The sequence below is a fragment of the Zingiber officinale genome, chromosome 8B (genome assembly GCF_018446385.1).
Source record: "Zingiber officinale cultivar Zhangliang chromosome 8B, Zo_v1.1, whole genome shotgun sequence".
Lineage (NCBI taxonomy): Eukaryota > Viridiplantae > Streptophyta > Magnoliopsida > Zingiberales > Zingiberaceae > Zingiber > Zingiber officinale.
This window is the reverse complement of record NC_056001.1, coordinates 30,647,623-30,659,415: the sequence shown is the minus strand read 5'-3', so window position 1 is coordinate 30,659,415 and position 11,793 is coordinate 30,647,623. Positions and strand designations below refer to the sequence as shown.

Below are 11,793 nucleotides of genomic sequence, written 5' to 3'. Positions count from 1 at the left end.
CTCCTTACCTGTATTGGCAAATCCCATCGCTGGCGAGCCGCTTTAGATGTACTTGTCATCCATAGAGCGGGCAGTTGGCTCAGCATTGGTGCGATAGAATGACGCTGAATAATAGCCAGTTTATTTTTTGAGTCATATATTGAAAGATGCAGAATGTCGCTACACCTGTCTCGAGAAGTTGGCGTACGGGTTGGTTCTCGCCGCTTGGAGGTTACGCTCATACTTTTTATAGCATCCTATAATTGTATTGACCAACAACACACTAGGTCGGGTTCTCCTCAACCCTGAAGCATCTGGTCTGCTCATCAAGTGAACCATGGAGCTAAGTGAATTTGACATATAGTACCAGTCCAGATCGATGATCAAGGCACAAGCCTTAGCCGATTTTGTGATGGAGGTACAAAATGCTAAGCCAGAGGCAACTTGGAAGATCTATGTGGACGGATCGTCCACCAGGCAAGGCAGCGGCGTGGACATACTTCTGATATCATCACGTGAAGATTGAATACAACTATCCGTTCGGCTCGACTATCAAGCCATGAATAATGAGGCAGAGTACAAAGCGTTGATTGTGGGGCAGCAAGCAGCTCGACACGTAGGAGTCACTCGAGTCCTCATCCACTCAGACTCTCAATTGGTAGCACAGTAGCTGTCAGAGACTTTCGAAATAAACAATGTCAGGCTAAGGTTATATGTTGAGGCGTTTGAAAAGTTGAAGGGCGGATTTCAAGAAGTAATTATCAAAAAGTCCTCTGAGCAGAGAATCAATATGCGGACGAGCTGGCAAAAGTAGCGAGCTCCTTAACCCTGGTAGTGCTGGATAAGCCGATTGAGTAGGTAATGTTGGTGGCTCATATCGAGAGGCCAACTGAAGGTGGGACCATGAACGATTGGAGAACACCTTTAATCGAGTTCCTCCGGTCAGGCAACGCGCCAGCCGACCAGGAGCAAACTTAGTTAATAAAAAAGAAGGTCGGACCATTCACATTAATTGGAGACAACCTGTAAAAGAGAGCCTTCTCGAGGCCACTACTTAAGTACGTCAGATCGAAAGACATCCGATATAGATGTGCACCAAGGCTTCTATGGCAGTCATCCAGGCGGTTGTTCGTTGGCAAGGAAAATCCTACTATCGGGGTACTTCTGGTCTACCTTGCAGGAGGATGCCACTCGGACTGTCGGACAGTGCCCACCTATCTCTCTTGTCAAAGGTAGCAGAACATACACCGTTCGACTGAAGAACTGAAGGCATCCATCGTGTCATGCCTGTTTGACCAGTAATGCATGGACATTGCAAGACCTCTCCCCATGATGACCAGTCAGAGAAGATTTCTGCTTGTAGTGATGGACTATTTTTCTAAATGGGTAGAGGTCGAACCTCTTGCCAAGATAACCAAGCAGATGACTATTAAGTTTTTATGGCAAAATATCGTATGTAGGTTTGACATCCCTCATAAACTAGTCTCTAAAAATGGAAGGCAGTTTTAAGAATGGAGGCTCAGAGAGTGGTGTGTCAGGTATGGTATTACATAGGCCTTCACTTCATTGGCTTATCTCCAAAGAAATGGCTATACAGAAGTCATCAATAAAGAAATTCTTCGAGAGCTCAGGACTCAGCTCGACCACATGGGAGGAAGCTGGGTGGATGAGCTGCCGAGTATACTAAGGTCTTATCACACTACTCCTCGGGAGGCCACAAGAATTACTCCATTCAACTTGGTGTACTGAGGAGAAGCAGTGGTGTTAATCAAGATTTCCATAGAATTCGATCGGCGACAGATGTACGACGAGGATAATCCTGAGCGGAGACTTATGGAGCTAGATTAGATAGATAAAGTCAGAGATAAAATTGTAGTTTGGCTGATGGCGTATCGACATAGAATGTAACAAAACTACAATAGACGAGTTATTCCTAGATCGTTCCAGGTCTGTGACTTAGTCTGGAAAAGAGTGAAGTCGGTCGGTGACATAACCAAACTGGAGGTGCCATGGGAAGGACCCTACAAAGTGATACAGAAGCTTAGTTCAGGATCGTACTATCTATAGGATGAGACTGGAAGGAAGCTTGACCTTCCATGGAGCACGAACCATCTACAACCCTATTTGGCAGAATAGTAAGAGTACAGTAGAATTGATGTAAATTGTAAAGTCGTTTATTCTATGAATGCAGGAAAGTTTAAAACAAAGATTCACTAAATGTCAAAGACTCTTGACCCGATCGGGCGAGTTATAAGTGAGCATGCTCTCACGCCTAAAGATTATTAGTCACAGGGTTCAGACCGGGCGTGTCAAAGACTCATGAGCCACTTGGCTATATTATAAGTGAGCGAAGCCCTCGAGCCTAAGTGTCAAAGATAGAACTGTAAATGAACCAAGCATTCGTGAACAAGCTTGGTGTTCAGCTTGGTAAGAGCTTGTTTATGTTCGTTCAATATAAATAAGATCAATTAAACAAACAAGCTTGAATAACTTATTAAACTAAATAAACAAGCTTAAGCACATATATATTCAGCTTATTGACGTTCATGAATAATGTTCACAAACCATATTCATTAATAAAACTCTTATCAATATGCTAAATAAACAATAAAATAAAATAAATAAATTATTTTGAATTATAAAACTCAATAATCAATCAAACAATTAAAATTTTCAAACAATCGGACAAATTTGAATTGAGAGCTCGATAACATCTAAACAAATCAAGCTCAAGACAAACTTGAATTGAGAGCTCGATAACATCTAAATAAACCAAGCTCAGGTCAAACTTCAAATAAGCTCAAGCTTGAACAATCATTTCAAAAGCTTGGTTCATTTTAAGCTGAGCTTGACTCTGCTCGATTAACTTGTCAAACAAGCTTGAACACCCCAAAGCTCGGCTTAGCTCATTTGCATCCCTAGATTCTCGACCATCTCGGGCAAGTTATAAGCGAGTCTGCTCTCGCACCTCAAGATTATAAGCCAGGAGGTTCAGATCAAGCATGTCAAAGATTCACGAGCCGCATGGCAGTATTATAAGCTAGCGAAGCCCTCGCGCCTAAGTGTCAAAGACTCTCGATCCGCTCAGACAAGTTATAAGCGAGCCTGCTCTCACGTCTCAAGATTGTAAGCTACGGAGTTTAGACCGAGTGTGTCAAAGACTCACGAGCCACTCGACCATCTTATAAGCAAGTGAAGCCTTCATGCTTAAGTGTCAAAGAATCTTAACTCGCTCGGGCGAGTTATAAGCGAGCTTGCTCTCGCGCCTCAAGGTTATAAGTGTTGGTGCAGTTAGCACTAACGGTTTAACTCAGGTTTTGATGAATGACAAAGTTGGTTAAGTTAGGTTTGTTGTAATCTAACACTTTGATTGAGTGTGCAGGAGAAGCCTAGCTATGTCGATGGGTCGATCAGATAGCTGGCAGCCTGGCACGAAGCCCAGCTAGGTCGACGGGCCGACCGGATAGATGGCACGAACCCCAGCTAGGTTGACGGGCCGACCGGATAGTTGGCACGAAAACCAGCTACATTGACGGGTCGACCGGATAGCTGACACGAAGTCCAGTTAGGTCGACGTGCCGACCGGATAGCTGGCACGAAGCCTAGCTAGGTCGACGGGCTAACCGGATAGCTGGCACGAAGCCCAGCTAGGTCGACGGACTGACCTGATAGCTGGCACGAAGTTCAGACTGGTCGATGGGCTGACTTGATAGTTGGCACGAAGTCCAGACTGGTCAACGGGCTGACCGGATATCTAGCAAAAGGCAAGTAAAGGTAAGCCACTAGAGGAGAGTGACTGCGAGGACACGTCCCAGTTGAGGGACAGTAGGCGTCGGTCTAGTCTAGGACCATTTGGGATCCCTAGATTGAGACTTTGACTAGTTCCTTGTCCTGGGAGGACAGAAATTAATTACTCTATTTTTTGCGCTAACACTTGTCTTGTAGGGTATTTTGGGTTAACACATATGCTGCAGGGCAAGAAAGGAAGCAAAGGAACAAAGCTGTCTTCGGGTGAATAATACTCGAAGGTGCCTTCCATGTTGACTCGTGTGCGGGCATGACCTGCGCATGCCGAATGCCGGACCGGTCGTGGTAAAATTTATCCAAGTGGAACAACCAACAATTTGCCACGTAAACCTTTCTGCTGCTGTGTAATTGATGCATTAAAGTCGAGATTTATCCAGAATCAAAATGGTCTAGCGATAATGAGTGAAACGATGGGCAAGTAATGGTCACTGATCAACCATTAACACTGTCGTTGATTTGAGCTCCTATATAAGGAGGCTGCGATCACAGGCAAAAAATATAAAGTAACACAAGTAGAAGCTCTCCACCTTCATTTCCTCATCCTCTGTCGTGCAACTCCTGCTCGGTAGAGTGATCGTGATAGCATTCGAGTGCCACTCAGTTTGTCATGACCACTAGTTCTTGGTGGAATCATGGTCAACCGTTGTATTTTGGGAAACAGACGACCCAAGTCAACTTTGAAGCACTGCCGGAGGTGGGGCGAATCTGTTTCAAGGAAACTGCGTCAATCGTAGGCCTTGGTCAGCTTGCCCAGTCTGTCTCTTTGATTGCTCGGCCTGTCTACTCGCTCGCCCGATCTGCCTCTCGACAGACTTGTCAGCTCGCCTGATCTGCCTTTCGCCAGACTTGTTTGTCCGCCTAGTCTGCCTTTCACCAGACCTGTCTATCCGCCCAGTCTGCCTCTCGCTCTGCCGGTCTGCTTCGTCTGACCTGCCTACTTAGCCTGACCTGCCTGTCTATCTGCCCGACCGACACCAGATCGCCCGACCTGCCTCTCACCAGGCCTGTCTGCCCACCCAGTCTTACTGCCCAATCAGCCTTTCTGCCCGATTGACCTTTCAGCCCACTCGACCGTACTGCTCTGCTGGTCTCTCTGATCGGAGTCATCGGACGACTACTTTGCCCGGTCGGCCTAACTGCCTGGTCGACCTCTTTATGCCTCTAAATCGTGCTTCTTTGTTGGCCTTTCTGATTTGTTGCGTCCACTCGTGCTGCTCAGCCGATCAATCCGTTCTATCAACACTATGCAGACTGCCTTTATCACCTGGCAGAAACCAACTCCTGCTGACAGCTTGAGATTACCTGCTTAGGTCATCTCTATTGTAAGTTGAATTTAAATTTTGTGTAATTTTAAATTCAGCTAATACCCCGTATATCTCCGGCAACATATTATTTTTCTAAACATAATCTAAGTTTTAGTTACACTATAATACTAGTTAATGCCCACATATATTATTCATCTCCTTATCTTCATGTTTTCTTTTATAGGAATTCTAATCAAAGTACTAATACGACCTTGTGAAGATTAAATTAGAAAATTTATATCAATTTCCAACGTCATTAAATAAAAAAATAACTTTAGAAAATCATTACACCGGAGAGTTTTTTTAATGGTTGATCCAGCAATAGATTCACACCTTAATTAAATAACTCTAATTTACTTTAATTGAATCATACTTCTCTTCCTCCTCGGCTAAGAAGGTCAAGGTCAATAAACCCTAAGTAATTTAATTATACGTGTAATAGAGAAAAAAAAACTACTAGACGCCAGCAGTGTGGAATTTTGACGATGAAAACAAATAAAAATTGACTTTCCTATGCTAAAATCTCACAAAAATAATTCAAAAACATTTTACTAAATCATGTACGCATAACGCCATCCTTTTCCACCTCGAGATCCATACGTAACTTGTTTCTCTGAGTTCATATATATATTTTTATATGAATGGATATATTCGTTTATTAACTATAGTTCTAGAGCATATTCTAGACGATGCCTCTACCTTAGCGCTTGACTCAGCAATACACTTGGCCCCTCATCTCACCTTTCACATCAGCAACTAGCTCGACATCGGATTTCCGTAGCCGCATCACCTAATCAAATTAAACTCCCGAAAAATTAATTACACTTGCAATAGAGGAAAAGTATCAGACGCATACTCGTGGAATTTTCATGACAAAAACTAAGAAAACTGACATATCTCTTATAATTAAATCATGACTTCTTGATGCTTCTTTCACAATTAGACAAACAATAGAGGAAAAAGAGAGAAATATGTGGAAAGTCAAGAAGATCCGGCAAGACTTTGGAGATTTGTGTTGTGTAACAAGACGGGAAGGAGGAGAAATTTCTTCCCCTTTTGGTTATATTTTTCCAACTCCTTTGCCTATAAATATGACTTCCATCATCTCCCTCAAGAGCACAGGAGAAAATGGCTTCGGTGAAGAGCTCGGTGGCGGCGGCGGCGGCCATGGTGATGGTTGTCCTAGTTTCATACGTTGCTGCGGTGCCTGGAATTGCAACCTTCTACACTCCTCCTTATATTCGTTGAGTACATTTAACCTAATTAATTAATTATTTTTCGAGAGACCATCACCCTAATTTTATTGAGCAGTTGCGACTAATACGATTAAGTCTTATTGGTTGTATAGCCTCGTCGTGCTTTGGAAACGAAGATAGAGGCGTGCTAATAGCGGCAGCAGGCGATTCTATATGGGATAACCGCGGGGCTTGCGGGAGGAGTTACACGGTGAGCTGCACCGGTGGAACCAATGATGTTCCAAACCCTTGCAGGGGTGGCAGCGTCACTGTCACTATCGTTGACTATTGCCCGGGATGCGCAAGTAGAGGTGTCACCATGGACCTCTCTCAGGAAGCTTTTGCGATGATTGCTAATCCTGATGCCGGAAGGATCCAAATTGATTATAACTAGTAAATAATTTATATATTTTTAAATTTCTACATATGATTTTTATTTTTATTTTATTTTACTTATTTAGTTTGTGATCTTATTTCTCGCAGGGCTTAAAAACATCTGAAAAGATTAAAGCTAATAAATAAGGAAGCATGAAGACTTCAAACTCTAATAAATATCTGTAATATTTATATCAAGAATGCATTACATTTGTTCTTGAAGGTTCATCAATAAAATATTATGTTGGTGCATTAGAAATAAATAAAGTGTAACAATAAAATAATAAATTAAATCCTAATTTCGAAGGAGTCAATATTAATTACGTGGAGTGCTAAACCTTGTTGATTTAGAATTTTTCATAATTTCTTGTCAAGAAATTTAAAATACTAAAGTTAATTCATATGTACATAGTTTTTCCTTCACTTCTCTTTTCCTAACCAAAACTATGTTAGAACCGATAGAGCTAAAGGTTATTTGATCTCCAATTTTTTAAGATGACTAATCTAAAGATCCACATCAGTCATCATAGATTCCACTATGAATTCTCTTTCTCGGAACAAACCGAAGGTGAAAAAATCTTTTACAACCAGCTTTCAAAGCTCCCCCAAAGAATATAGCAACAAAGGAAAAGAAGAAAGAAAAGATTATAAATTTTTGACTTGATTCTCCTTCTCTTGATTACTTGAAGATTGAAGATGAGAGCTTGACCGAGAGAATAGTTATAGAATCGCAATGGAGCAGTGATGTTGCTTCGTGTCCAAAATCTCCATTTTGAATGCTTCGAAATCTAGGCGTTTCTTAGCTTTTTATTGCCGCTAATCGATTAGGAAAAATCCCAAACAATTACAAATTTTCTGACAAATCTGTTGAATGCTACCAACTCCAGATTGACAGATGAGATTATTCCATTTGAATCCCAATCGATTAGTATCAAACACTGATCGATTAGTCACCTTAATTGATCAGCTAATCGATTAGAAAACTTTCTGTTTTCACGATGAAAATCAATCGATTGGTAATCTCCACTACAAAAAAATCCTCATTCAACAACACTCAAAGGTAGATCCGCTACTTTAATTAGCGCCCCCCTAGTGCCGGGCTCCACGGATATGACTTATTCAACAACACTCAAACTACAACGGTTTTATGCCAAATTGTTGTCTTTTTACCTTTTAACAATAGTTTTAACAAACACCATTATCTTTTAGCAGTTTTTTTTTGGCCTACAACAATAATTTTTAAAAATCATTGTCTATTTATGTTTTTTTGGGGCTACGACAATGATTTTTAAAGGCTACGACAATATTTTTTGAAAATTGTTGTCTATGTGCGTTTTTTTGGGATTACGACAACGATTTTTGAAAATAGTTGTCTATTAAATGTTGTTGAATACCGTTATTTTTTTTCCTTCACCGTTTTTTCCCCTTCACCATTTTTTGCCGTTGCATTTTTTCTTTCCCTCTCCCCAAAATTTTTTTCTGCCCCCTTCCCCCCCCCCCCCCCCTTTACACCTTCTCAATCCCTAAGCATTCTTATCCAACCTATGATCTTTTCACCTACTTCACGTTTTTCTTTCTTGATCTTTTCACACTGGCGAACCCCATGTATGCCGACGAACCCCTCAAACGCCTTTGTGTTTTCCCCCTTCGCGTTTTCCTTCCTGAACCTAAACGCCTAAACCTCTTCCTGAACCCTAAGCGGCAAAACACATCTTCGTCCAACCTATGATCTCTTCACCTAGCTCTCTACATTTTGATGAACTGGGAGTGGGCGAGATTCCCCTCTGCATTCTTTTCCTCACCCCGCATGTTGCCACCGAAGCCCTCTCCCATAGCCTCGCCATCACCAGCAGCCTCCCGCCCCTCCTCCAGCTCTGCCGCCGCCTTGCTGCCACCAGAATCCCCCCGACTTCCCCGACGAGCTCTTCTTCATCCTATAAGAGGAAGGCGGAACGAATTTGTGCTTCTTTTGTTGTTGTAATTTTTTTTCCTTCTCTCAATGTTTTCTAGGATTTTCGGCGCTGCGAGAGCTTGCTTGAATGATGCTGATTTGCATCCCGGAGGTGGATGAAATCGTTTGTCCTCACCCTCATTGGATGGTGGTTTTGGTGTTGGGAGCTGGTTTGATGTGGAGGTCGAGCTGCAGATGCCATAAAATCGGAGGACTGTGGGTGGCGCAAGATTGATCTGCGGGACGATGGATGTGAAGAACTTTGTGATTTTTATCGTTTGTCTGAGTTTGGTCCTTACTTTGCCGATGCACGGATCTGGTGGGAGGATAAGAGCGGGGAACTTGTCATTCGAATTGGGAAATTCTGAGCTGATAGATTCTTCTCAGATGATGAGTGCATGGTATGGGATTCTTTACATTCTTCCATTGAGTTTTCTTTTCAAATTTGTCCTACAACCGCAAGCATATGTGAGTAGATTCATTTAATTTCTTTGCTCCAATTTTAGGATAAATGAACTATTTGATCAGGCTTCATAGAAAGTATTTGTTTTGCAACCTTTTGTCAATCTTAAAAATGTGGGTTCTTTCTAAAAGGGTGCTCATTTGAAGACATAAAAATAATCATTATTCGTATATGAATTCGATATGATGTTTGCTCTAATGTCTGCCAAGTAAATTCATTCGTGAAGAATTTAGGTTTCTAATGTATGAATGCGCTATTTGGTAGGAGAGGAAAATGATGCATTTGACATTTACATAGCATTCTATTGATAATAAATGGGGGCAAAAGTCAACATGATTTTCTTTTCATTATGTGGTTATCAAATATTGTTATTTCTAATTGAGACTATTGAATATATATGGATACTTAATACTGTTTATGAGGTCAAATCCTTCTTGATTGACAAGGAGAAGGATGACAAGTAGGATGATTAGCTCGAACGACACATGGTCATAATAAATCCAGAGATGCTTTGAGAACATAGGATTCAATACATGTAGACCATTTGATTAGAGATGATCCTTCAAATGTGAAAGCTTATGATTTTGAGTCCCATCTTCCTATTGAAGAACTTTTCAAGAGAGTTTCTTTTCGTCGGAAAAATTTTGTTGAGAGTTTGCAAGGATGCATAGAAAAGTATGATACAATTCTTTGGTATGTCTCTTTAACAAACTAAGCCTAGCGTGATACATCTTTATCTTTCAGGTTTGACTTATGGCTTGTCTTTCTTCTATTTGATGATATTAGTTTGATGATCAATAAGGATATCACTCTACAGTGCATCTTTATACCAATGCCATGCACATAATACTATTTAGATTTGTTATTTGCTTGCTAACGTGGAGTATGTTATGATAAGAACATCAAGGTAAAACCTAATTCATCAACTAGATAGTTTAAATAGCCTACAATAATGGTTAACCATCTACCATATGTTTCTATAATTATCAAGATTTGTTACTGAATCATGAATATGTTCTTTGATTATTTCATGACCATTGTTATTATCTTAGGCTTCCTTCCCACATGATGTCACACTACCCCTGATATAATTTAAAGATAGCTCTCAATTTTGAAAATCATGTTGTGTTCGGATAATCCCTTCTATAGCTAGTGTTATGGTGGTTATATATCACATATAGTAGGAGTCTTATTTGTGAAAAAAGAAGTGACTAGTCAGGCTGAAATTTATATATGTTTTACTTGATGACAGTCTTTTCTGAAACATAATTAGAAGTAATTTAGGAGATTTGAATGGTCCTATTGATATAATTATGTATAAAGTTTAACAGAGGTACAAGTTTCATACAACCAACCTTAAATTATTGAGATTGACATTACTTATCGATGCCATGATGTTTGTTTAAAACCTTATTTTTTAAAATTTTCTCCAAATTCAAGCTTCATGTTTATTCTATTAAAACTCTCATCATCTAGCATAATATCAAACAACATTCACCATTTTATTCTATCTAAATCTTTATCAACTAGCATAACATCAAATCATACACAAAGGAGACCTATTTTGAATATGTTGACAAGTTCACATTGTCCTGATGGTGAAAATCAGTACCTTTAGATAACTATATTATTTTAACTAAAGGTATTACCTCAGCAAGGTTCAAATGCCACAAAATGTTATATGCTATTATGAAATATTTGCTTTTTTTTTTATTGTGATTTCCTAAAGCATAGTTTCATGGCCAAAATGCTTGTTTATTCTCTTGAATATTACTACTCTGACTTCTTTTCCATGTGAAGATTGCAACTATGTTCATTATGCAAATATGTTCATATTTATTTGATTACTCATGCAGATTCTCAAGTATGTTTATTATACAAGAATCCAATGTTTTTTACACAGGCGAAAAAAGAGTACATTGCCTGTCTCAAATCTTTTGGTTACCAATTAGAAAAATGCAGGCACCTATCGAAGAAATACTTGCAATGCCGAATGGAAAGGTTAGTTTGCATCTAGTTTAGCTTTTTTCCCTCTTAATGGAACATTCTTGAGATAGAAATGAGTGCAAAATAAGTCTGTTAATATCTTAGTTGTCTTAGAAGAAGTCTATTGTGTCACTTGTGCTGGGCTATTGTATAATTTGAATACTTAATTCTATATTTTTCTCTTTACTTGACGTTATAATTGTTCCTCTTTGAAAGTGCCCTTAATCTTAGTCCTTCATCTCCTATTGACTTTATTCACAGATTATTAGTCTTGATGAAGCTCATACCTCTTGGGTGCTTGACAGATGAGTAGATTAGAAATCTTTGTTTTCTTAAACACACTAATGACTTTATTTTGTTTCTAGAAACTTGATGGAGAAACAATACCTATCATAGCTTGGTTTCCGTAATGCTACAATAGATTTATCCGAGAAGCCCTTGATCCCTCCTTTGAGATAATGATTGTTGATTAAGAATCACCCACTAGTGGGAATTACATGAAACCCTTGATTAAGTTGTATCTGCTATTACTTGAATCAGTTGATTAAGGTTGCAAGTTGAGCCCGCACTTTCAATAAGACTAGAAATTATATCCTTTAATCAAGTAGTAGCTTCTGTTGGTCCCTTTGGAGGTCGACAAGAGGGGAGGGGTGAATTGCCCTACAAAATAAAACTCGAACCTTTCTCGGATTT

At 39.9% G+C, this 11,793-nt stretch overlaps 1 protein-coding gene and 1 long non-coding RNA gene across 2 annotated transcripts; both read left to right on the top strand.

The window, feature by feature from the left end:
* Positions 1-6,173: 6,173 nt before the first annotated feature.
* LOC122016727 (EG45-like domain containing protein) lies at positions 6,174-6,967 on the top strand. The gene is made up of 3 exons (XM_042574115.1): positions 6,174-6,333; positions 6,439-6,718; positions 6,809-6,967. Coding segments are annotated over exons 1-3 (396 nt in total). The 5' UTR covers positions 6,174-6,218; the 3' UTR covers positions 6,810-6,967.
* A 1,244-nt stretch (positions 6,968-8,211) lies between these two features.
* LOC122017943 lies at positions 8,212-11,325 on the top strand. The gene is made up of 2 exons (XR_006121501.1): positions 8,212-9,052; positions 11,018-11,325. It is a non-coding gene; the product is annotated as an uncharacterized LOC122017943 (long non-coding RNA).
* The last annotated feature ends 468 nt before the right edge of the window (positions 11,326-11,793 follow it).